Source organism: Buceros rhinoceros, unplaced genomic scaffold (assembly GCF_000710305.1).
Source record: "Buceros rhinoceros silvestris isolate BGI_N320 unplaced genomic scaffold, ASM71030v1 scaffold4688, whole genome shotgun sequence".
NCBI lineage: Eukaryota > Metazoa > Chordata > Aves > Bucerotiformes > Bucerotidae > Buceros > Buceros rhinoceros.
Genome location: NW_010426211.1, coordinates 12,857 through 39,999, shown reverse-complemented (window position 1 = coordinate 39,999; position 27,143 = coordinate 12,857). Strand labels below are relative to the sequence as shown.

At 45.1% G+C, this 27,143-nt stretch overlaps 1 protein-coding gene across 1 annotated transcript in view; it reads right to left on the bottom strand.

Annotated features, from left to right (window-relative positions):
* CEP170B (centrosomal protein 170B) overlaps positions 1 to 27,143 on the bottom strand; it is a gene marked incomplete at its 3' end in the record, with an annotated part of 46,841 nt that overhangs the window by 8,135 nt on the left and 11,563 nt on the right. The window contains exons 2-11 of the mRNA XM_010141413.1: positions 26,321 to 26,410; positions 23,412 to 23,490; positions 20,889 to 20,947; positions 19,501 to 19,639; positions 11,330 to 11,428; positions 9,729 to 10,205; positions 5,936 to 6,702; positions 3,718 to 3,906; positions 3,416 to 3,524; positions 3 to 1,723 (exon numbers count right to left, since the gene is read on the bottom strand). Of these exons, the coding sequence (XP_010139715.1) occupies positions 3 to 1,723; positions 3,416 to 3,524; positions 3,718 to 3,906; positions 5,936 to 6,702; positions 9,729 to 10,205; positions 11,330 to 11,428; positions 19,501 to 19,639; positions 20,889 to 20,947; positions 23,412 to 23,490; positions 26,321 to 26,410 (3,729 nt within the window). The remainder of the gene's footprint in view (positions 1 to 2; positions 1,724 to 3,415; positions 3,525 to 3,717; positions 3,907 to 5,935; positions 6,703 to 9,728; positions 10,206 to 11,329; positions 11,429 to 19,500; positions 19,640 to 20,888; positions 20,948 to 23,411; positions 23,491 to 26,320; positions 26,411 to 27,143) is intronic.

Here is a 27,143-nt window from a genome sequence, read left to right as displayed (position 1 = left end):
TGCTTGGTGGAGGCAGCGGCTGCTGTTTTCCGCGCTGCAGCTCTAACCTCGGCGATGCCTGTCTTCCGGCTGGACTCCACACTCCGGCCTGAAAACCCTCCCCTGGACTGTGCCGTTTCTGAGTCACTGGGCACCGTAAACGAACCTGCCCGTTTCCTCGGCATGGCGAGGATGTCCAGCCGGGAGAGCTTCTTTGTCTCGGTGGACTGCTTGGGGCCCGGAGCCATGGCTTCAGGGTTGGCAGCCGTTTTCTCAGTATCGATGCACTCATTGTCTGAAGCATCTCCCAGCCGGGCACGACGTAGCTTTGAAGCCCTTGTGGGCCGTGGCGTGGATAAACTGTTTGAGCGGGTGAGAACTTGCTGGATTTTCTGCACATTTGAGGTCGTTTTGCTTTGGTCCTCCTTGGTGGCCTGAGTAAAAGGTTTCCTTCTGGGAACTGGCCGGGTTACAGAGTTCTCGTGGTCAGACACAACCGTGTCAGGGACTGGCAAGTAGGGCAAGCTCGAGCTTCTCTCATCATCTGTGAAGTCGAGTGACCCTCGAGTCCCAGCGCTCCGCTTCATCTGGAAGCGTTTGGTGGCCTCCACACGATTTGATGCCTCTGGCACTTGCGTTTTCCGCTTCTCAGTCAGCCTGTCCCGAGCACTGGGCTGCCCACACTGATCCTGGATGGACGGTGTGGAGGAAGACTTCTCCTTCTGCAAGCTCACGATGGCTTTTCGTTTTGGGGCACTTGTTGGGACATTTTTGCCACTCACCAAGCTGACCGTGCTGGCAGTGTCCACATCCGAATCCCCTGACAAAGAGTCCTCCAGCTGACCAGCAGTGTCTGAGGGCTCCAGCTGTTGGCTTTGACTAAGTAATTTGGCTTCCAGTGCTGCCAAGGCAGTTTCAGTGTCCTTGAGGAGAAGATGAGTCTCCTGACCAAAGTCCATACGAGTTGACCGAACAGCCTCTAAATCTTTAAGCAGAGGGTGACTTGAAATATGTGGGAGTTTATTTTGAGGAACACTACTGCTGGATTTATCTTTGGTAAAACTTTCCTGTCTAACAAAAGATGATGTTTCCTTTCCTGCCACGTTTTCTTGATCTTGAGGAAGACTCTGATGAAGGGAAATAACCACTTTGCCAGCTGCATTTATGTAAGCACTAACATCTTTGACCGGTGGCTTTCCAGGAACTGGTGTGACAGCAGACTTGAAGGAAAACTCTTGATCCTTGCTGTCTTTGTCTGCTCGAGCATGGGACATGCTCAGAGAGAGCTTGGAGGGAATCCCCGCATCATTGCTGTCATCACCAATGTAGAAGGAAGTAGAAGCTGGCTCAGTGACAGCTCTCACGTTTGAGACCCGTGAGGCTCCTAACTGCCGGCTCTCTGATCTTGGGTCTTCCCCCATCTGTTCTAGCATTTTATTGTTCTCTTTATATTTCTTGCCTTTTTCCATGCTGAAGCCATCATCAGATCTGCTGGCATCGCTGAGGCTATCTGGATCCAAGTCTTCTTGGATGAAGAGGTGGCTGCTGGGATCGCCATAGGCTTCCACGCAGTGGTCCTTCACGATGGTTCTCTTGGTAACCTCAGAATAGGACTCCTGGCAAACCAGGACTGCAGGCGTGGGGCTGTCTGGTTTATCACTTGGTGGGAGTTGGGGAAGAAGGCGCCTTGTTCTCAAGGGCACAGCATTTTCTGGTTCCCCGGGTTTTGGGGCTACACCGCTTTCTGAAGAGAGTTAAGTGGACAAGAATCAACTGTTGTACAACTATACAACTTATTTATTTATTTAGGAAGATCTCGATCCTGCAAAGTGCAAGTCCACAAAAGCACTCACAAGAATGTGCTTTGAACTAAGTTTTTATGCAATAAGAGCATCAATAGGGCCTGGCTGGTGCTCGCTCCCTCAGGTTTATCAAGACAGATGCTATACTTAATTCTTTTGCTGGATTAGAGTGCTCAACACCTGCCCTCTCTCAAGGTAGGATTTCAGATTCATTCTCCCATGATAGATCTCTCATCCTTTAGAAGCTAACAGTGTTGCTTGCATCTATCTAACATAAATCAGGCCACAGGAATGAGAAGAAAAGCCATGAGACAAAACACTGCACTGATGCAGTGTTTTAAGTGCCATTCTACACCACACAGCCCATTTGACTAAAGGGATGTTTTTTCTCACAGCACAAGTTCTCACGCAATCACACCCCACAGCAAAGTCTTGGGAGAAAGACCCTATAACAATTAAGAGGCTCTGAATTAGAAGTCACCAGCCCAGCATGGGTGGGCTTACCCATATAGCCACAGCTCATCGAAGGAGCACTCTTATTCCTCCCATGCTGCTGGCTAGCACTTCATATCTGATAGTGCCTTTAAACACCAGGATAACTGGTTATTTGACTATGGTAATATTTCACACACTCCAGGAGTCAGGTTCTCACACAGTGTGAAACAGTGGCAATGACCTCCAAAAAAAAAAAAAGACTTCTTATGATCTTTACTGAGTCTATCTATAGCTGTTGATGGCAAAATGTAGTGACAAATATTTCCACACAGCTCATCGAAGGAGCACTCTTATTCCTCCCATGCTGCTGGCTAGCACTTCATATCTGATAGTGCCTTTAAACACCAGGATAACTGGTTATTTGACTATGGTAATATTTCACACACTCCAGGAGTCAGGTTCTCACACAGTGTGAAACAGTGGCAATGACCTCCAAAAAAAAAAAAAGACTTCTTATGATCTTTACTGAGTCTATCTATAGCTGTTGATGGCAAAATGTAGTGACAAATATTTCCATCCAAAAAAGCCAAAAATGTTTACAAAAGCAAGCAAAACACTCTTCTCCCTTTTGCACATACCAACAGGACCACGGGTTCTGTTAGTTGTCTTCCCAGTTATGACGGAAGCCTCATCTCCCGCTCCCATTTTACCCCCATACCCAGTTTTCTATGCTGATCTCCACGCTTCAAACCTGCCACCCAACAGCAAACCCCAGAACAGCCTAACAGCAGAGCCAGACACAAGAGAAGCACACAACAAAAGCGCAAGTCAGCAATTAAGTCCAAGGCAACTTGCAAAGGGCTTTCATCTGGCATCATAAGGCAGACTGAAGAATCACACTACTTGGGGCTAGATAACACCCAAGGCCCTTACAATTTTCCTTCTTCCCAGGTGCCCTTTAGTCACATCAAACATAACATCTAAGAACTTCTTGGAGGACTCTGAAATGCAAACCAGAGGCTCTCACCATCTTTACTCCACTGAGAACAATTCATTCTGTCCTTCCTATCCCCAAATACATTAGCTAAAACAGAAAATAAGCCACAGCCAGATGCACAGAAGCCCTTAATTTCTGCTTTTCCTATCATCTTGGCTTAGATTCAGCCACCTTCAAACAGTAATGTCAGGGCGAGACTTACCTGGACCTCCTTCACCCTGCCCAGAGACAGATCCAGAGTCTGAGTAACTGTCCGCAAGGCTCGCCCACCTAGAGACCCACTTCTGACTCCCTTGAGATGCTGCAGGCATCTACAACAAAGTGGGGAAGGCTGTGTCAGAAAGAGGGTTTGTAAACCAAATCCTAGCCACAAAATCTCTCCTCTCATACACACATCACTCAATCTCCTGAAAATGAAATCAACCAACGCATCACATTTCCATTCAGACAGAAAACCCATCTACACCTCCACCATCCCCACAAATCCACCTGGACTGCTCATACCTGCGTATCAGCCTGAGACCCACTCACAGCTTTTGAGGCAAATGCCTGGAGCAAGGGTGACTTCTGACTAGTGCCATTTTCGCTGATTAGATGCTGATGAGAACCAGAGTCGTCTTTTTCACCTTTAATTATTGGTCTAAAGGTTGAAGAGATTCTGGAAAATTCAGGCGACTCAAGAACACCGAAAACCTGAAAAGGTGTTTGCATGGGAAAGATTAAAAACCAGGAAAAAATGGAAAAATATTACCCCAAAATACAAATCCATGAAGGATTAGTCACACCCAACTTATGATCCCAAAGGGCCAGAAACACTTGCCAATGCTTTCATACAAACTATGAAATAATTTTCTTCTGTATTCCACAGTAGCAGCTTTAAATACACTTACTCATAGAATCCCATCACGCCCACCTTTCCTCTCTCCCTCATTATTTCAGTGTGTTTCTCTAACAGTAGTAATTTTCACTGAGAAGGAGTCCCTTTTCAAACCTGAGAAATTTAGGGTGAGTGTCAGGAAAGCTATTTACCAGCTCACTCACGGAATAGTAGGAAAAACCCCCACAAAAACGTGAAAGCTCCATCTCCAGGGTCTTCCATAGCCCGTAGCAGAGAGCAGGTTGAGCAAAGGAGCCTGGCACTGCCACATGAGGACTTGGGAGAGGATGCACCTCTGAGATGGGTGAGTGATGGAGCTAGCTGGCCAGATTCCCTTGACATAAACAGGCCTTCCCAGGGAGGACCAAGATCTGTGTCTCAGAAAGGCCTGTTTCTCTTCCCTGACTATCAGTAGTTGGGAGGAAGATGCCACCGTGGAGGGAGACCAAGCTGGGCAGAGATAGACATAAAGTTCTCCACTCTCACTTTTAGTTAAAAAAATGTGTGAGCACAGTGTTGGAGGAATAAAAAGTAGAGTCACCTCAAAACCTCAAACAGTCCAGAATTTCTTCCTGGACAGAAACCCTGAGGTCCAGTTATTAGTTGCTTCCTAGGCAGGAGGTCTGCACTGCTTCAAGTCTATGGCAGAGTCAGGAGAACTTAGCCAGCTTACCTACTCAAGTCACACGGCTGCCAAGACTACTCCCCAGAAATAATTGTATTTTTGTGGCATTTTTCCTCATATTCCTCCACCAGAACAATTAACCATCTAATGTCAGGACTAGGGCCTTGTTGTGGCTTAAACACCCTGCCCTGAGAGCTTCCAATCACATTTCAAAACAGAGGTAAGGAATGAATGTAATAAACAAATGAGGGAAGCTAGATCCAGGCTCACAGAACACTGTGTACAAAATTCTAAAGCCAGGTTCAATTAAGGCTTCCTTTAAACTTCACCATCCTCCTGCCTACACTTTACTAATTCATAGCAACTCACCAGTTTTGTTTTCACAATAGACTGCAGATGAAAGTTAAACCTGAAAACCAGCCAAACTTTGGATGCCCTGTGGTTGCTTAGTTGGATGGGTTTTCTTAAGCCTCTTCCTCATCTCTGAGGTTTTGTTTTCAGACTAACATTCATTTTGCAAAACCCAAACAAGTATAGATCCATCTAGGACTCCTCTGCCTCAGACCACACCCTTTGCTATCTCAACTAGCTGCCACTTGCCCTGCCAGCAAGCACTCCCTTTCCGACCAGGCACAGTCACATACTGAACCACCTACACTAAAGCTTGTGAAGGATCAAGAGCACCAGCCCTTGGCCTGCAGTTCCTTTGGCCTACCCGGGGATGCTGCATCAGTGTTGGGCTGCACAAGAGCAGGCAGGAGGTGGTACAATGCCAAGGCAGAGGCTTGGGAGCAGTCCTCGACAGCAGAGCTGCTTCTGCCATGGCTCTCAGCAGGATCAGCCTGTTTATTCTGTTGTTGGCTTTCCCCTAAACAGATTGCAAGACCACTGTTGCATCCAAACCCCTTGCTTGGAAGCAGGGCAGCTCTTGGCTGTGGGCTTACTTTGCCTTCTTGCACTTTGTGGGTTTTTTGTTTGTAGTTCTGTTTTGCTGGGGTTTTTTTAAAGACCTGTCTCTTGGTTTTTTCAGGTCTCTCCTTAACACAGGTTCACCCAGGATGATTTCCCACCCCTAACCATAAACCCCTGCTGTACCCAGTTCAAAGGAGAGCAGTCCCTCATGGCAACAGTGAATGAAGTTAGGCCCTCCAGCACAGGATGCAGAAGCCCAAGCCTTCAGCCCTTAGCTCACTGGCCAAGCACAGAAAAGCAGCATTTACCTGATCTATCATTTTTCGTGCTTCCTCCACCTCTTTATCCTGTGACTCTGTCTCGATGGTGTATGTGCCCGTCTCGCTCACACTGTCTTCCTCATCATTCCTCCTGCCTTGGGCTGGCTTTATCTCCGGAGGTGGAGCAGAGGCAGACTCTGGTTCTGACGATATAACCACCCGTGGAGCTACCGGCATGGGCAGTGGTGCCGGTTTCTCAGCACTAGGCTTCCCAGTCTGAGCAGTCTCCCGCAAGTACTCGGCCATAAAATCCTGAGCCATTTTAGACTTCCTTCCAACACTCCCGTAAGTTTTGGCTGATGCTCTGGAAGCAGAGGAGGACGAAGAGTTGATCCGATCCTCTGTCTTCTCCCTCTTGAAGGAGCTAGTTCTTTGGGTCCCAGAGGAGCTGTTACTTGGTTTGCCTGCCTGGGCCCCAAGGTGGGACGGTGGTACCGCACTTCCCAGCTTCTCTGCCGGCAATGCATTCTTGCGCTTTTCAACCTTGCTCTTCAGTCCTGGATCGGTGTCACTCTGGGAGGAGTGAGCACTGTGCGTGAAGGACTGTGACCGCTTCTTCCGTGGCGTGTCCTCAAAGAACTCGATGACAAAGGCCTGCTTGTTGTGCAGCATCTCATGGGGATCACGTCTCATCTGGCGCTGCAGCCTGGTTTGCTCCGTTGCACGTTCGCTGCCCGTCATCGTTGTCTCCTTCTCTGCCTTGGGCGCCACAGGGTCTTCCGAGTCGCTCTGCGTTCCGTCCTCGTGCCTATTGCCTGGAAACAAGGTACGTAGATTTGACTTTCATGTTCTCAGTTACTGTAGCCCTGTCATTACCTCCCAGCTGAAATTTATCATTTCGGTTAAAAGAAAAAATGCTATAGGATTAAACAACTCCAAGAGACACCTGCTGTGGACAGCGATTGTATCCCAACAGAGGAAATAAAAGAGAAGGCAGCTGTCTCCTGACCCCACTTTTCACAACTGGTTGGCTATCAAGTTATTAAAAAACAATTCCAGAAATTATTTCAACCCCAAGGGTTTCTGATTTTGTAGCGCTGATTATTGTAGACACCTAAAGTTTTGTTTCTCTCTTTTTTTTCATTTAAGTAAAAATTATGACATTATTTTGCCATTCTCAATTCCAAGATCACCTCGCTAGGTTCGCTCTGTTACGAAGCAGAAACCTCTCTGCAGGATCAGCAAATAAACTCTGCACACTGCATCCCATGAAACCAAATCCCCATGATGAAAGCCCAGATCAGTGAGCTACGAGTGCATGCACCTCTGAGCACCCCCATTGCCCCCCTCTACAAGGGGGAAATAAATCAGAGGCTAACAGAAAAGTAAATTTGCCAGATTCTTTAATTTTCCTGAAGATTTAAGAATCACACCATGACACCCCCGTGTGTTACACCATCCTATCACCAGCCAAGCAAAGGTTAAATCATTACTTAGAGTTCACTAAGCTTAAGTTAAGTTTATAAGTATTTTCACGTGGGTTAGCAACAACCATCTCTATGCATCAGTGATGCCTGGCCCTCAGCACCTTCTTTCAGGATTCTCAGAAAGTAAGTTAAACAAATGTAAAACAAAAAGCAAACCTTTTACTGGAGAAGGAAACTGGTGTGAAGGCACACAACACGATTCAGTCAACGACCAGGAACCTGTCATCGGGAGAACGGGGAAAGAGGTCTCTGCGCTCTAGACTGTAATATGCAGCAAGATATACTGGCTAAAATACCACGTGTTTGAAAGGAAAACTGCTTAAACCTACTTTGCAAGTTCTCCAGACACATGGGTGAAGACCTTTTATTATCTCAAGTTAGCTGTGAAAGATTAAAATTTAATACAAGATCCATTCAACCCAGGAGTCAGACCCAGAGTTTCCTAACACCCTCATGAAAGAAGTCAGCAAAATTTGCATTGTGCCCTGAGGGCTGAAAAGCTTGGTCCTTAGAAGGGAAAGTTCTTAAATTAAAGGGTCTTGGCTAAGAACTCTGCTGAATGCAAAACAGTGAGGACACAAGGGAAACACCCACCATACCCACGGATGCCCCAGCAAAACACCATGGACATCCCCTCAAGCTGCTAAGACCTGAACTCTCTGGTTTTGATACCAGACTTTGCATTCACCACATTGTTCCTGAAAGTGAACAAATGTTACTAATGAAGCCTGACGGTGGGTGTCTCTGATCCTGAAGACCCAAACCTGGTAGGCAGCCGGCGGAGCCTCCACGACATCTTCAAAATTAGCTCTGCCAGAAGAACATATTACACAGCTATAACAGATAAATGACACCCTGTCCTCTGCCAAAGCAGAGGTGGATAAACTCCTCGGGCCACCAACACTGCATGTTTTAACCAAATGCCCAAAGAGTTGATTTATTGATATGCAAATTATGCTTCTTTCCACATCTTATGGACTGTGAAGAGGCAAGTGCAGTCAGTCTAGTATTCCTGTGCATCACTCAGGAAAATCCTAGGATGAACAGCAGCTGCCTAACTCTCTAGTTTTCTCTAACAAAAAAGAGCAAAATGACTGAAGCCATTTCTATCCCTGACACTCCAGCAAGTTGACAAAATTCAGTATCACAAGAAAAAATAAAACCCCAGCCCTCTATTGCACAGTCACAGCAGACTGAAAATAAGATGCTAAATAATCAGGCTGGGCAGCTCAACACTGTCCCTTATTGGGAAGAATTAGAAACAAGCAGTGAACAAAACAGTTCCATTACCATGCCACACCAAACCCCAGGGCTGGATATCTGAGACCTTTTCTACCCTGGGGACTTCCCAAAAAACTGTACACAAACCAGCAAGTTAGAGGTGTAACAGGCACCACTTCATATTTTGAGGATGTTTATTCCAACAAGGATGAAGTAAACGCTCCTTTAAGGGAAAACAAGGTATCACTCTCGTTTAAGAAGGACCTCAAGCACAAGTAGGTCTGGTAACCTTCAATCTGACTTCATCAGTTGCAGTTCAAAACAATAGCTTTTCCAGAGGCCTGCAAGGCAGTGAGAATTTAGAAACCAGTGGTCTCCTCCTAGCTCTTCAGTTCGTGGCTCAAGAGAGACATCCAAGCAAGCCCAAACCTGGGCTCCAAACTACCTTCAGACCTTTGAAAATCCCCAAAGAATTCCTCTTGGTGACCCATTTAACAGGACACAGGTCCATGAAACCAGAAGCTTTTTGAACAGAGCACAATTTCAGAGAAGCTTTAGTTTAAGAGAAGAAACCTTCTTCCACAAGCACAACTATTTCCTCCATTGGTGATCACATATATCTCAACTCAGTCACCAGTCTCTGTGTCAGGACCTTTGGTCATCTGACCAAGTGGCTCTGGTCATCACAGCTACCAAGATGATATTTAACCTCTTCTGAACTAAAGCTAAAAAGAAAAGTCATTCCTTCAGCTAGGAGAAGACAAGAGAAGAAAATCCACTGAAAAACTTATATTTATTAGACTGCCTGACAACATGGAAGTTATTTTAGACATTTAAAAATCAAAATCCTTTTTTCAATCACTGTTACAGCTGAGCTGGCATTATAGATGTAGAGAAACCAAATTAGAGTGTCCCCAGGCCAGCATCACACATGACTTCTGGGCCAGGTAAAGAGCCTGCTAGCCAGATTGAAAACCATTAACAGTCGTTAAAGAAATATTCTTCATCTTGCAAATCTGGAGCAGCTAATTAAGTCCAGTTCTCCTTGACAGGAGAAGGGCTTTCCCCCTTTATTATGCTGCATCTGCACAGCCAACAGAAAACTATGTCCTCATGAGGAGACACTCACTCACCTTTAAGCGTTCTCACATGAACCGGCAGGTCACTCTTTGTACTGTACACATCATCTCCTGGAGACTGTCGTCTTATCAAGCTTGGGTCATTCTGAACAAGCCAGTCAGCCACTTTGCTCTCCGCTGACATCACTTCCGTGTGAGCTGGTTCCTTACTATACGGTCGTCTCTGCCTGAGCGAAAATTTAGTTACGTGGTCTTTTATCTTTATTTTACCAGGGGTACCATCATCAAATTCAATGGTGAAAGAGGCATGACTCTGTACCACGGGGGCTACTACTGAATCAATATCCTTTGTTGGGATCTCATGGACCTGTGTTTCTGAAGATTTTGATGGCTGCTGAAATTCTTTAGTTGGAATCTCAAAGTAACTTGGCTCTCTCCGGAAAGAAAACACAGACTGTTCTTGGGCATCTCTATAAGCAGAAATATTACCATTCAGTTCCTCTTCGTGTTGAGTGATCTCTTTTGATCTTTCTACAAAAGGGGGAAAAGGAAGAAAAGGCAAGAAAACCTTAAATTCACAAACATTAGCAACGGATTAAAGAAAACACAAAAGTTCTGTTTTGATAGCTTTGTACTCTGGCCTCATCACCAAAATCAGTGCTCACAACCACTGGCCTGAACCTTTATTATATTAACTTTGTCCTTTCTCCCATTGCTCCCCAAAGAGAGAGCTGAGCACACACAGCTGTATGTTTTGACAGAACTCATACGGTTGGTGGCATTTCCAGGTTTCTTTGTGCCTGGGCTGATGTGGAGGGACGATCCTGTTCACTTTGCTGAACACACTTACATGCACACCTACTCTGCTTTCCACAGTCCAAAGGAAAAGCTGGAGGGTGCAAAGCTAATCACACACATGGGTTTACTGGGTCAACATCTAATCCTGTAACATCACCAAGCACAAAACCACATCTTTTCAGTAGCACCCAAAATTCTTGGCTAGAAGGTCACTTACTTGTTTCAGCCTCTTGGGAGGGCTGCTAATCACAGCCCCTCTCTGCTAGAGAACAGACACGGTGCACGTGCATTCTTTTGTGCAGTAAAACATACGCTTGATGGAAACATCGGGCGTATGCACAAGAGAAAAAGAGGTGCGTGTTCCAAGAATACAGATTCACAACAACAGGAGTGGCAAGACTAAATGGTTTCCAAGGAGGATGAGGTGACAAACCGGTTGCTTCCACATTAATCAAATCCAGTCAATGCATTGCTCTTAAAGCACCTCTTAGAATGGAAACTCCTGGGAGACAGTGGGGCATTTGTTCAGGTGAGCTGCATAGAATCACAGATAGAGCACTGCTGTATAACTAGGTCTCAGACAAGCTTAGCAAGGCCTTTCTCATCCATACTGAATTATTCCACAACTGCTCTTTCTAATGTACAGATGTTCCAGGGGAAACATTTTATTTTTCCCATATTCTGGTGTCAGCAGCAGCAATCTACACATAGGAACGTAAAAAAAAAAAAAAAAAAAAAAAAAAAAACCAACTGTGGTAATTAAAACCTTGAAGCAGGTTGGCTTCACACAGGAAAGACCTAAAGCGTACAGAAATTTTATCCCCCCGCCCTCCCCCACCCCAAATCACTTCCACTACCTGAGTAATGTTCCTCTTGTCTTCTGTCCTCATTATTTGCATCATCTTCCCCCCACCAGGAAGGCTGCCCATAAAGAGGGGTGCGGTAAGTGCTGGTTTCTAGGAAGAGGATAAGCAAATACTTTGACACAGAAATTATCCATTCACCAGGTTCACAGAAGTCAACCACGTGCCAAAAAGGGAAAAACTAGAGGGTCAGATGAGAACATGTACCTATTACACTGCAGTTATTGCAACAGCAAATCACACATAACAATGAGTATGTTCAGGCTTTTCTTCCCCTCTCCTTTTCTCTTTTTTACATTCTACTGCAAGATGCTGACTCCACCTCCCTTAGCCATCTTTCCTAGCTGTGTTTCCCAAACACTGGCTTTTCTTCCTTCCCAGCCTCATTATTCACAGGAAGTGTAAGATTTTTTGGCAGGAAGACTACAAAACCCTAACCACAAAATTGTCTGCAACACACAGAATCATTTTGTTTGGAAGAGACTGTTAAGATCATTGTGCCCAAACATTTCGACTCCAACTCACTCACAATATCCAGTCCGACTCACCTGCAATTCAGGTGAAAATCAAACTTTTTTCCTGGTCTTAACTGGAAAGACTTTAGCGCTGCTCTTTCTTGCCCCACCATGTCCTTGGATGTTGTGAGGCCATGGATTTTTCTTTGCAACTATTCACCACTCCCACTTTAAGTGACACACATTCCACAACAGGAAATTCTTGAAGCATTACAAATTTAGGGAAAATGGTAAAACCACCTCCCCACACATACAAAAAGTAAACTCTTGCTCTCTGAAGCTTGAAGTAAACCAAGTGGATCCCAGAGTCAGTGCAGGACAGAGGTTTTTCTCTTGGAGAAGCTTCCTCTGGAAAAGCCAGGTTCTATCATTTTCTCTGCTCAGTGAGCACTCACTGGAACATCAGGCCTTTGCTGCAACAACTGGTACCCAAAGGAGCTGATCCACCACTTCTCGCTTTGTCTCCCACAAAACAAGACTGTGTTTTGGCAGTGCCTTGGGCTGCTGCTGTTTATGCAACAAGCAAAAAGAACACACCCCAATTTACCTGTGGTAGAGTTATTATTATTATGTTTTTATAATAGCTCAAGAGAAGCAAATAAAGTAGCTTTTGTTCTTTCATCTCAAGGTGCTAGGAACACAAGGACAGGTCAGGGGCTGAGGTTAAGCTCCAGCTTTGTTAGCTGCTTCTGCCTCTACCCGTAAGAGCCACCAGCACACACTTTACCGGCCATGTCTTAAACCCTGGCTCCGGCTACAAAGCCATAGCCAGGCTTCTACCGCCAGCTGCTGCTCGGCTTGTGGTGTTAAACCCACACACTGCTCTGTGTAGGGCAGCCCTCAAGCAGCCCTGCAATTTTGCATTCCTTACATTAATAGGGACATGGCAGAACGTAGTCGTTAGCATAAGGGAAGTCAGGAAACAAAGGGGAATTAAATAAGTCAAAGAAAAAAAATAAAGCCTAATTTTACTCTGTTTCTAAAGCTACACAGACCTAATGGCCACTATTTCAGATGGGGTCTTATTCTAGAATAGTTCCAGCGATATATCAGCTCGTTCATTGACAGTCCACAGGCAAAAATTTTGCTTTACAGATGCAGCCCACAAGATCTCTTTACAAGAGATCTTTGTGTTTCAAAATTAACCACGCTGCCTCCTTCACACTAAGCATCAAAAGAGGCTGAAAGTATTATTCCCCTTTCCGCCTAGCGTGTGTGGAAGATAAACTGTGTTCCCATTACATAGGCGGCCTTTGAAAGTTCAAAGGAGGAAGCATTTCTCACCATGAATAAATTGGAATTGCCAAGCAATATGTTTCATAACTGAGGATGGGTAAACCACTCCAGGGAGAGGGGAAGAAAAAGAAATTAACATGAAAAAAAACTATTGACAAGCTTGTCAATGAACAGATGCACCCCAATGTGGGGTGTGGTCTCAGCCTAGTAGAGACCTTCTGTCTACCAAAGCCTACCAGAAACCTACCATCCTCTCTTCATGTCATGACTTGCCCACTAGATCCCCACTCCAACCACACAGGACCCTCTCTACCAAGGTCAGGCATGTCTTTTGAGTACACACTGCAATGGATTATCACCCTCTGAATTGCAGTATTGATCCTAGGATTGATGGCCAAGAGGCAGTCAGGGCCAGGACCAGGAGAAGGAGAACACTTTGGGGTGATGGATATTAACATCAGCCAGCTGTGTCTGGGGTAACTCATGCCTAAAGTTCAATGGGGCACAGTGAAGGGCTCAGCCCTGAAGAAATGCGTGAGATTTTGGATACTGGTTTCGGATTAATATAATCAATTATGAAAGCTTATCTTTATAAGATAAAGGTTTATTTTAACTTGCTGGTGAAACAAATACTGAGCATACTACCCTACAGATGAAATGTAAAGACCATCTTGCTCTCAACTGTTGTGCAGGCAGCATCTTTCCCAAGCATGGATGCTGCTACAGCTTGCACCTTGCAAGGAGCTGCCTCATCACAGCTTGTCTCCCCAGTATATCCCAGCCCCTCACAGGATCCCAAAGGACCCCTAGTCTATAAGATCGTAACTACCTGTCCCAAGAAAATTTTGTTTCCAAAGAGACAGAAGCGAGCTCAGAGAGCTCACATCCATCCTGCAGAATTCTTCCCAGAAGCTGCTCCAGCCCCAAGATCTATGTCCCACCTGCATACTGAACAGAGGAGCTACTGCCTGTGTTTCCTGGGAGCTTCTCTATTACAGGAAAAAGGCAGCTAAGGGAGCAAGTCAACCTTGGTCAGACTTTTTCTGTTGATGAGGAACTTTGAGATGGCAAGAAAAGATGTAGGAAAAAAAAAAAAGATGATTTATGAAGAATAATGAGCAATCTCTGCCACCTTCTCAAACTTCCCCCTCTACCCTAAAGAGCCCTAATAGATGCTTGGAAACTCCCCAAATTCCCCCTCTGATAAAAGCCAGCATAAAGCCAAAACCCCAGGGCATATCAAGGAGAACTTACAGAGAGCACATCAGGTTGGCCAGAGTGCCCAGACCTGGGGCCATCAGGATGGGAGACACTCCATTCCACTCACTGCATGGCAGCAGAAGGTCCCTTCTGCCCCACCACACAGAGCTCATGTGGCTCCACCTGCAATGCTCTGTCACAGCGTGTGCAACACATACCACTTCTGTGTGTTTTTTTCATTCCTTCCCTCTCTCAGTCTCCATAACAAACTTGAAATTCATTTTAAAGACTGTAAAAAGCACAGATGGAAAGCCAAGGAGTCAGCATCTTGCTATTTGGGGGCAGTTTCAATATTTTAAGAGCAATTAATGTTTCTACTGAGCTTTCATATTAATTTGAAGAATGTTATCAAGTGACACAGACACTCTCATTCTCGGCTACTACTGAAAGTAGACAGATCCTGAGCCAAAATAAAATTTCCCTGAGTGCAGAAATGTTACATGAATTAGCTGCCGGGCTCATATCAGAAGATTCTGCCCTTTCTAATTTGCCAGCACAACCAATCTGATGCCTCTCCCTGCTCCAGCTCTAGCACAATATTGTATAAAAAGGGGAGGGGGGAAAAAAAAAAGCACGACAGGAAGGCAGCGAAACCAGATGGCTGTGACAGAAGTGGGCCAGGGGAGGGGCTACATATGCAGTTGTGCCAGGGGGCTTTGCTCTTCACCAGCTGGGATGCATTTGGGGTAGCGACCTCTGCTTGGACCTGCAGCATCCAGAGCAGCATGTTTGCCTGTATCCCAGGATACACAAACGACTCTGAAGCCACCGCATGTCTGCTACATTTCAGTGTAAGATGGAAGCTCTTGCAAGAGCAGAGAGACGGAGCTTGCCAGAGTCAGCAGTGAAGTGAGGAACACCAGTGAAAACGAACTGCTCAGTGTTTTAACGACATGAGACCTCCTCCAATTGATGGCAGCTCGTTACCACCTCTCTCCACTCTGTGCCAGGCTGCCCAGATGGTGCCAATTCATTTAGACATATTTCTTGGCTCATCAATTCAGGCAGACAGCCCAGAAAACATCCTTTTAGATAACTGAATTGAGGTCAGCACAAGCATTCAGCCAGATGAATACTGAGCTACCGGTGACAGTGTAATACAGGGAAGACCCCTGACATACATATGTTCTGCTCCTGGATTTCAGTCTTTGGGGCAGTCACTCAGAAAAAAATGAAGGCTGTTTTACTACAGAACAAGGGAGGTCCATTTGTTTAACAAGTTTGACAAGAATGTGGCCTGTTAAATTAGTACAGAACTACTGATCACCTGAAGGAGATGCACCACAACAAGAGAAAAGGAGACGTGTCAATACAAAGGATGTATTTATGGAGAAGTGAACCACACAGAACAACACAAGTCCAGGTGATGAAAGGGAAAGGAGGAAGCCTGCGTTAATTCCATGAGCGAGTGGGCAGAGAGCTTTCATGACAAGCAGGCAGCTCCCACTGTGGAGGAGTTTGATTTCTGTTGAAGGTGTCCCCAGTTGTCAGGACAAGACTGAGGTGTGCGCTTCACCCAGGTCCTCACAAAACCATCACAAGAGAGACAAGGACAGCAACAGCAAATTTCTTTGCTGACAGAAGCATATGGAGCTTTGAAGCTGTCTACAGCAAGTCATAACAAAAGCATGAGAAATCCAGCTTTACATCAAACCATTTTTGATTCATTATTAATAACAATAATGTCCATCTTCAGAAGATGCAGAGTTGGCTTCTTACAGCAGAGGCCTTGGGGAGAAAAAAGTGATCTAGCTATAACATTTTAAAATGACTTCCTTACAACTCTGCTTTTTAACCCCCCTCCAAAATAGAGCGTTCAGATCTAGCAGGAATAACCACAAAGCAATGCTCTGACTCTTTGCTGCTGTATTTATGTGTGTAGAAAACCTAAGCCCTGATGTTTTGTACCTGCTGTAAACATACACAGATCCCAGAGGCTTTCAAATCAGAGTGATAATCACAAATTTATTTATATCAATTACATGGTCAAACCTTTAACGTTCTGCAGGTACCACCACCCTAGCTCAGACGAAAGGCAGATATAACATCACCACTCCCCTAAATTAAAGGCGAGTGTAGAGCTGTGTGTCTAAATAGCTATTACCATGATCTCATGGGGAAAGCAGCCAAAGACCATGGAAACCACTTCACAACTGGGCACAACTCCCACTCCCTCCATCCACGTTGCCTGCTGACCTCAGCCACAGACACCAACCACGATTTTCAAGTTGGCCACTGTGTTGAGAGGACTCCCTGATGACACAGACGCTAACCTGGCGAGCAAGCCTATTTCACAGATCTCCGGAGAAGCTCAAGTCCTGCTCCTGCACTCAGTGATGTCCATTTCAGCTGGACGCTGCAGGCAGACTCCACCCCTCGAAACTCGGGCCTGCAGCAGTTATTCAGGGGTTAGTCATCAGATTCGGCATTATCTAGTCCCATAAGCCTGTGAGGGCTTTTAAAGAAACATTAAGATCAGCCTGAGGATTAACTATGTGTGAAGAACAGAAGACCCTGAAGTAGCTTATCTCATCCAGTACCTCTGCTCAGGTAACAACAGAAGGGGATTGTGACAGTCTTAATCTGCTCAGTTCAAGGCTGTACCTGGCTGTCCTGATGGCCTAAGGCTTTAAACATCAGAACCGATGTCTATTTTTAGCATAAACTAGCTGAACTGTAGACACTGTTCCTATTCATCTTCATATCCAACCCACAGGGCTTACCCAGCTCCTTGCCTCAAACATTTCACAAAGACTGATGATTTTCTGCTTGCAGGCAACATACACCCAAAAGCTGCAAGTTCAACAGCCTAAAGACTAAAAGGTTGTTTTCCTTTCACTCTGCTGGATCTCTATCCCCAGCCCCTCACCTCCTCCCACTTATAAGCAGCTCTAATTGTTCACATTGTTTTGTTAAACCTCTTCCCCGAAAGCCTGCATTCCCTCTGCCTCTTTTCCACCGGGCCCTGGGAAGCCAACATCTAAAGGCTTTTGTCACCCCCGACCTTGCTTTAGTCAGTGGGAATTCCTAAATACCTACAGGCTTAGCGAAATGGCTCTTTCCCCACAGCCTCTTTCTGCTGCTACTCAGCAAGCCCACTCCTCTTAAGAACACTGCATTCTTCTTTCCACTAATCATTTTAAATTGCTGCCACTCCTCTGAGCAACCAAGGAGAAACTGTGCAAGTGCACGGCTGAGGACAAGGTGAATTAGTCACATCGCAGATGAAAAGAGACCCACGGATCATTTTGCTCACGAGACAGATGCTTTTTGGAGAGTGAGGCACTGATTTAATGCTCAGACTCCCTCTCTTGCTTTCACAGGCTTCAGTCCAATCCAGCAAAATAATTCCAACAAGAAATCCTAAATTCCTCCATCTTTCAGTGGGCTTAGCAGCACTCCACAGATTTTGTTATACCTGCCCATCACTCCCACTGCACGTGACATGCTTCAGCACAGGCCTCCAGCAAGTCCTCCCGGCCCTTTCTGCCTTAGACCTATAGTCTGTGCTCACTAATGAGGATAGAAACGTTAATGCAGGTCTGTGAACCACACACTAGAGAAATGGGTCACCTTGGTGAAGAGTCACTCCACAGCCTGACTTTGAAGCTGTTCCAAATATCAGCCACTTACGCTATGTAGGTTAAAGCAACCAGTGCGTATTTTGGAAGGTGCCAAGAACAAAACGAATGTTCATGCAACCAGCAGTAAATGCAAACTGGTTCCAGTTACTGGCAATGCTTTTCACGAACCTCATGCTCTTTGAGAGGCAGCTGGAGAGCTCTCCCCTCAGCGGGGTTCACCTCTTCTCACCCTCTGCAGTGTCACAGTTAATCATCACCAACTTCATCCCTTTAACAGCATGCTTGTGAGGCAAAATCACAAACACCACATCCATGGGGGAGGGCACCACACAGACACAGCTAAAGCAACAGCAAGAAAGGTTTTGTGGTGGGGAAAATGGGAGTCAGACACACGGGTGGGTGTGCTTCCACACACACCTGGAGGCAACCATGAGACCAGGGAGAAAAATTCCGCTGCTTTAGTACACTATGTCAGCTTAGAGGGATTTTCACAAAGACAATACATAGGAGATTAAGGTCAGCCAACCCACTCCAATTAATTATCGTGAAGCCTTAATGGATTTACCCAAAGTCACACACTTTTCTAGAAAGCTGTTGTATCTATCTCTGGGTCACCTCACCCAAGTGCTGTCTCACTCTTTCACTTGCTCATTCTTTTCCCTGCGTTCACCTCCAACAGACCCAGTGGGCAATCTCTCTGCTACTCTAAAGCTTTCCAATCACTCTGCCATCTTGGTGCCACAGGACCACCACTGGCAGTCATCAGGCACTGGGATGCTTTAAAACCATAGTTATTCCTTCCATGCATCATCAGGCTCTAGAAGGCCACCAACTGATGTCTGAGCTGAACTAGGGAGAGACCTACCAGGACAGGTAGTACAGGAGGTAGGAAGTTGGGTGAGATGGTGTAACAAGACTGCTGGGGAGGTCTTGGCCCACCGTGTTGGGCAACACGGAGGAAGTGAATTTGACAAACAGTCTTCAAAGGAAGGCAGCAGTGGTTAAAGAAATGGAGAACAGAAAGAATTTTTCAAATGGAAAAGGTTTGCAGTGGGGAAACAGTGAACCTGAAGCAAACGTCCCCCAGTTTGGCACTCATTTTCAATCCCACATATTGGCATGTTATGAAATGCAGCCATTTAAGACTATACAGGGCTTTTGGAAAGAAATGGCTTGATGCTTCTTTGCCTGCCTGACTGCCAGCACCACGCCACAGCAGCCATACATTTTCTACTCTGAGTCACTGTCTCTGTTCAAATACCAGCTCACGATCAGGAAATTAAAAATAGACCAGACAGGTGCTAAAGAACTTACCAAACCTGCTCAGCCCACAGGCTCTCCAGCACATGCACAGCGACAAGGCATGTGTGAGCCATCACACCAGCTGACTTTCTTTGGAGGCCAAATCTCCAAAAACTGAGAGTCTGGAATACTCAGAGGTTTAGAATGACTCATCTGGAACTGCTGCTGGACACAACCCACCACACCGTACTGTCAGAATCAGGACCCAGAGCAGGGCTCAAGCTGCACTTCGTTCTGAATCTTGACTAACTGGTTACCAAGCAAGTACCTGTAATTGTTTTCCTCTCTCCTTTCTCCAGCTTTGCTTGCGGAGACTCAGTGTAGACGCCATGTTCCATGGGCTGCTCCACCCTCTTCATTGCTGTGCCTTTGTAATTCATCTGAAGTTGGCTGGTGTACTTCTCATGCTGCAGAAACACAGGCAAAAGTTGCAGCATGCCCCTGCAACCTGTGTGCCAGCCCATGGAAAAGAAAATCCACCCTTCCCCAAGAATTGATCACGCAAAGACAAATGCTGCAGCTATGTTCTACAACAAAGTGAGGGCACACCTGAGTAGAGGCTACAGAACAGCTCAGAGGCTTTGAAATACCCCAGTCTGGAAGACATTGAGTGACAATTCTAGTCCATGAGACTTAGCTCTGCAAAACAGCTAATGAGGAAACTCTTAAAAGAATAAACTGAGAAGAATCAGAACTTAGGTCATTTTCCATTCAGGATTCAAATCCTGAAATCCCCTTTGCTCTTAAAGCAACATTATAAATTCTTCCAGGGAGCTCATCTGCATTATCTCGGTTTTTCAGTACAGGCAATTAAAATCTATTTTAATTATTTCTCTACAAACCCTCTCTTCAGCTAGCAGACTGATCCTTCCTTAAAACAGGCTCCACATTAGCATAGTAAATGAGCTATTTAAAAGTGGGTTTATTACAAGTAAATTAATAAAAGGGTGTACCCATTCAGATTACCCCTGAGTAAATTCGGTGAATCATTTGCCCAGGTCTAGTTGTTACATTTCTGATTCTTCCCAAGACCAAAACATGGAACCAGGGCTAAGATGACAGGATCTGCTAGCCAAGAGGTGATGCTTGGCACTGACAACCCAGTCCCTCAGCTGAACACAACAGCTTTCTTGCCTAGAAGGGGGTGCTTTTCAGCCTTAGATAAGAGGATGCTTGAATATTTTGTACCTGCTACTGAACTCTTTGTTTAAAAACACCTCGCTAATAAGAGGACTGCTCAGTAAGTAAAAACTGAGAGCTTGAAGGCAAAAATTAGATGATATACCCAAGTCACCAAAAAAGGCCCCTGCGCTCCACTTCTGGGACGGAACAAGTTCTGCTGTGCTTCACCCACAAGCTACTGTGCTGACTGCTCTTTACTACATTACGGCTTTAGTAAACTTTTTTTGCTGGCAGTCATGAAATCATAACTTCATCTACATGTTAGCACAAGGATAGGAGAGATCACAGCTGAGATAACAGGGAAATATATCTCTCCTCAAAGGAATGTTTTATTAAGTCCCAAACCAAGGAGAGCCTCACGCTGTGGAACATTTCACTGTCATCAAGAACATTTTAATATTTCCATCTGTTTGACCATTACTAGAGCATTTAAAAATTTTTTTAAAAAATGCACCTGCCCTCAGATACCCTTACCTTTAATGCTTCTTCTGGGACTTTGTGTTGAATTTGTTCCAGGACGTACATGTTCGAATGTACAGAACTCGTTAAGAAAACAGCAAAGGAATTGGATGAACAGAGAAATCTAGCATTTAGTTATGGAAAGAAAACAAGACCACAAAATCAGAGAAGCAGGGTACTAAAAGTTGCCTGGGCTGTATCCCATCACGGTCTTTGTCATGCACGTTTTGCAATCACATCTGCCCATACCAACTGGAAGGCAGCAGACAGGGGGTGCAGGGCAGCTCTGTGCAGGTCACAGGGGAGCAACCAGAGCCCGGACTTAACTCACACCCCACTCCTCTTCACCAGCTGGCAGCAACAGGCAGACCACTTTCTCCCCATGGTATCCTGGCCAAGATGGGGCAATCTCTGGAAAAGGGAACAGTAGAATTTGTCTCCCTGCAGGTATGCCTGGGACTATGGTGCTCTCTTGCCCTGACAAGGCCTTTCAGCCACTGCAGTTTCCTGGATGAAAAGTACATCAGGTCATGAGCTGCTGTGACCCGTTAGGGAGGGAGGCGTGCAACATGGTCGAGACTGGGCAATAATCCTCAGCAACACTGTGCGGGGAAAAAAAAAAAAAAGAAAACACAGAAGCATCTGGCAACATCATCATGAACAACCCAATCAGCACAGCACGAAGCAAAGCGAAGGAAAAAGGAAAGATGGAAAATGTTAGACTAAAAATAAACCAAGTGATATTGGCATAGCATAGTCTGTAAGCAAAGCTGTAAATGGACAAGAGACAAATGCTCTTACGCAACAGTGCACAGCTGACTCCGAGACCTCCAGAGATGCTGCCATCCTCACCGAGCTGAGGGCAGCATGCACAGAAATCACTGCTAACGGGAGTGGCACTGAAGCAGCACGGGAGAGGAAGAGAGTGTAACTGCCACAGCAATTACACCGAAGTAAAAACATGACTCTACAACCTACATTTTTCAAAGTTTTCCTGTTGAGGGCAGTAAATTCTACAATTCATAAATGCAATCACTCATTTTACATGAATATCCATGTAAGGGCTGCAGAACTAGACACTTCAACTCAGCTGCTGAGTACTCAGAATTGCTTTCTATATAAAGTGTAAAACCACATCGCAGCCATTAAAACCTACTCATGCTCTAGGCACTGGCTTATGTCTTCGCTAGACTGGAGCTCACAGCAAAACTTCTGCAAGTTTCCTTACTTATCAAGAGACCAGAAGACACATGACCACCCACATCAAGAAAACATTTGCAAAGTTGCTAAGTCAAGAAAAGCTGGAACTGAGGTTTCCTATGGGACTGTAATAGGCTTCATCATGTGTGCAGAGACACTACCTTTAACAAGTGCTCCTGCACTGTCACTGCTCAGAGCTGAGGTACCCAGATCCCTGGAAGACCAAGGAGGCTCATCCTTACCTCACTACTTCAGCTCTCTGGGCTCCAACAAGGTTTGGAATATTTCAAGGGCTACAGCATGGCCAAGCACAAACTGATTGTCATGGCGACAACAGAAGGCACAAGAATGTGGCCTTGGATCAAGGATGCACAAGTGGTTTCCAGCCAAATGCTTCCTCCCCCCTCAGTGGTAAAACTTAGTCTCTGCCTCTATTCTCAGAAATATCTGTTATTGTTTTAACTGAAATTTCCCCACAAAAGATAAAAGAAATCTGGAGAAAACGCTTGCTATTTCTAAATACAGCCTGAGTGGGTAAAGTTTGGCAGATAGAAGAAACTGAGAAAAAGTGAAAAAATTATTAGATTACAGGAAAAGTCAGCAATAGGAGCCTCTACTTACCACTGCTGCTCTGCAGGCTCAGAAAATACCTACACTTACCGCCAGTCACATCAGGGTGAAAAGGGATGAGGCAAAGGTGTTTTAGCAGACATTGGCGGGATTTGTGACTGTAAACAAGGCAGTAACTGCAGCCTAGCCTCCCTCCAGAGGTGAAATTTGCTACTGCTAAAACGAGATTTACTCTTGCATTTTGTGGCAGAAGCAATTTGCACTGGCAAACTTCAATCCACACAGAGTCAAGGGTCTGACCACAAGCCCCAAGGCTAAATCTTGAAGGCTAAGACCTGCAAACTGTCTGAAAGAAAGCATTGGGGTGAAATGATTAACAAAAACACTCAAGGTGCATGAAAGAAAATAGGAAGATGTTCCTACCGAAGCACATGAAATATGCTTGCTCCTCAGCTGGTACCAGCTACTGCTGTTACCCAAATAAAAACAAAAAATGCAACCCATCTTTAGAAAGAAACTGAAGAGGCACCTCCACAGTCACTACCATCATGCAGGGTCTGATCCAAAGTTCAATAAAGGTAGCAGGCATCATGATCAGTATGTTGTGAATCAGGACCATGGTGGAGAAACAAAAGCTTATGAGCCATCCGAAGGCTCCAGGAGACAAAACAAACACGATTACTCATTAGTCAAAATTAGCACTACAGCAAACGGCACAAAATCCACTCAAAGACTGTGTCCCACTCCCTCTTCAGATGAGAAGGATATCATAGCCAAAGCGAATGACATCATTCAGTTTCAGGGTGATGTACTTCTGGTCAGGAATCCTCACGTCATTGACGAAGGTCTGCAGGGAAGAAGCACAGGAATGGTTCTTGACTGAGGGTATCAAGGTGATGCATCTCAGATGGACAGGGCTCCTGGAGGGCACCCACACCCATCTGCCAATGGCACTGCACACATTCAGGGTGCACTAGCGCAAAGTCAGCCAGGCGAGGAGCTAAGTTCCTGAGAAAAATCAACAGCAGCAAGTAGCTCCCATGGGCAAGTTAGAGCACCCCAATTATGCTTCAAAGCAAGGTGCTCTGAAGGGACCTCTAGGGAGATTTACCTTTCCACCAACTGCAAGTGAAATTTTAGTCCCCACCTTCAACACGTAAATGAGGTGCCTGAAGTTAGGAACTTCAGATCCTCTTGGTTCTCCTCCACACTTCACAACCAGCAAGAGCAGCAAACGGTGCAAGCTCTTAATTACTGAGCTGGGAATCGGCTTTCAGCTGGATGTCAAACAAGACTGGTGTCAGTCCCAAGGCCTGATAATGTAACGAGCAAAGCCTATCACAGAGGAAGGGGGAAATGAAATGCATAAGAAAACAAGCTTTTGCAGTGGCATCAATGTCTGAGGCCACATTGTCCCAGACACCATCAATCAGTACAAGAGCTCCCTTGTGCAAAAAATTCGCCTACTTACTTTTCCTAAGCTCCCTGTAGTTAATTGAGGCCCAAAGAAACTACATTGTCTTCATAAAGGTGCAAGAAATATACCTCACAGCTGCTAATAGACACCTCAGGTGTCTCAGATGCCCCTGTCTCAGGGGACCCCCTTAGGGACAATTCTCGCAGAACCACTGAGGAACAAATCAAACACTCACAGACATTTTTCACAAATATACTTTGGTAATAACGTGGACCAAATAAAAATAAATCAGGAACTCAGCTGAAGAAGCACCTGCATGTTGACGGGGATCAGGTACTCAGGGCAGTCACAGACACCAGGAGTCACCCTACCTGACAAGGTGGGATTCCCCCAGCCTCAAAGACCAGGAACCCATTGCTGGGTCTTTGTAGCCTCAGTACAAAAGCAGCTATGCTCTGATGAATCCAAATAATGCTAAAAAATTAATTTTCATGCTTTCAGCACCAAGGCACAGTCTTTTCCTTCTGCCTTCTCACCTCAGCCAGCCAAATATAAGATAAGACCAAGTATTAACCACAGAGGAAAAATAAATGCTAGAGCAGGAAACTAGACAGCCAACAGCAGCCCCCAGCTTCCTGGCAATTTACAGAAGAGCTGGGGAACAGGCCTATAATTTCATGAATAAAAGCAGTGAAGCTAGTTAAAAGGCATGGAATTCCAATTTGCATTATTATCTTTTTTTTTTTTCATATTTAAAAATCCCATAACAGTCGGATCTGGAACAGGAATAATTATTTGCTGCATTTTCTGCAAAACAAAAGTCTGAAAGAAAACCCATTTTGATGTTTTTACCTATTCTTCCATGGTTACTTCAAATAAAATAAACCCAAGGAAACTGCTTATTGCAGATAGAAACACTACCTTCAAAACCAAAAGACACTTAACAGAGACTGCAGAATCAGCTGAACATTATAATAAAACCAATATAAAACATTTTGAAGATTAATATGAACCAGAACGTGCAGCAAAGCCATATAATGCCCAGTGGACAAGCCATAGAGAATGGAATTAAAACCAAGGTCCTCCGATGTGATTTTTTTAGTTTCAGGGGGGAAAGCAAGTTTTCATTAGTGGTACGAGCCTTCCGTCTCTTGCAAGCAGAATTTTCAGCTGCTATTTTGCCATCATGAATTAAATTCCACAGGTTTTGACCCAGGGATCCAGCTAGAGCCCAGAGCAGTTACTGGAAATACCCCCATTTCAGCAGGGCTCTGTGCCTTCAGCTATTAGGCTGAGAAGGATTATCACTCATTCTTGCTGTTTGCAGATGCCAGAAGAGGCAGAACAGTTGAGGTCTGCTTTAGCCACTGTTCCTGTACAAGCTTCTGGGTTTGTCTTGCGTTTTTTTGGTTGTGGTGGTGGAGAGCTTCTGTTTCTAAGCCCAAAACAATGACTGCAGTAAAACCCCTGCTGGGAAGACAGTTATATGAATCCAGCTCAGACTTGCTCCAGCAGAGGAACAGCTGCGCTGGTATGAAGAAACAGCCCAAAAAGAGGCAAGCTATGACACTGGGACGCTTGTAACTACGATGGTGTATGCAAAAATCACAGAATTCAGGAGAGCAGACAAAGCCCTCACTGAGCTGCCTAACACTGCTGTGTCAATCTGGACCACAGCAAAGGTTGAGATTCAGGCAGATTCAGCTCCCTGTTCTGGGCTCACATTATCCCTGGGTCTTTACTCAAACAAGGCTCAAGGCAGGTAAAAGAGCAATTTTTATTATAAAAAAGGAGGTGGTTCTAAATAGTCTTTCCCCAAAGAAATTAAGTGTCTCATCATCCCATAAGTCACTCCATGCACTGACAACTGAATTGCCAAAAGGTCACCCTGCTCATGCTGAACAGCTGCTCCAGAATCGTCATTGGTTTAACGTTAACATCCCCAAAAGGGGATTGAATTTATTTCCTCCTGTTTTGCAAGAGGCCTTATGATTTTGTGATGCCTGACGCATTCTACAAGGGCACCAGAAGAAAGGGGGAAAGAAATACAATATTCACCAAAGCTTTCCTCTTCTAAGATGAGATGCTACCTGACCTCTATCTCAGGCCTTGCAAATAATTATGTCTGTTTAGCTTAACTCGTGCCAACAGTTGCAGTGACCCAAAAGGGTCTAGCAGTAGAATTAAGTAAGCACACAAGCACTTGCGGACTCAGCACGCTGCATGCTCGCCTCCGCCAGCCGGGAGGTTTGCTACTTACGCCGTTTAAGCTGCCGAGATCCTTCACCCAGTGCTCATCTTTCTCCTTGTCATAGTTGATCACAGCATGCTGCTTATCGACACTGCGGGACTGGCAACGAAAGCACAATGAATGTGAGACCGGTCAGGCATAAGAGACACTGTTAATCAAAGAAACATTTAAACATTAAACTAACTTGATATGGGGTAGGGGGACAGAGGGGAAAAGCAGGAAGGATTAAATATTATTTACTACTATAAATAATGAAAGGATAAACAGGAAATGCTTCCATGGTTGTTTAAACAGTACACTGAAGACAATACACTATTTGCTTGAAGAGAGGGGGGAAATAAAATAATAATAGAAAAAAAAAATCACTGAAGGCTGTCAAGACTACACCATAATTTCAATAAATTGCATCAATACACACTGAAAACAAAACCAGTCAAACTGAAAGCCTGGGGGGCAGGATCCCAGCCAGTGTGAACTAGAAGAGCTTCATTTTTCACCAGCTGAAGCCAGTGGCCTGATCACTATGGACATTCCTATTTGGGATGATTTCTTCCTATTTTTCGAAGAGAAAAAAATAATTTTCTGAAGTTACAATCCAACTTATTCACAACAATGTATACTTTTCCCAGGATTATGTCCCAGAGTCGATTTAAATTCTAGGATGTTTTCCAAGTTTGAGGGAGGTTGGGATGAGAAAGAAAGCAGCTCTAGGAAAATTCAAATTAAAGCTGGGTTCGAGAACACTGAACTGGACAGTGATTCGGTGCCGCTGGCTTTGCCACAATGCGCAAGTACCAAATGCACTTTATCTTCAAAACAAAATACGACACTT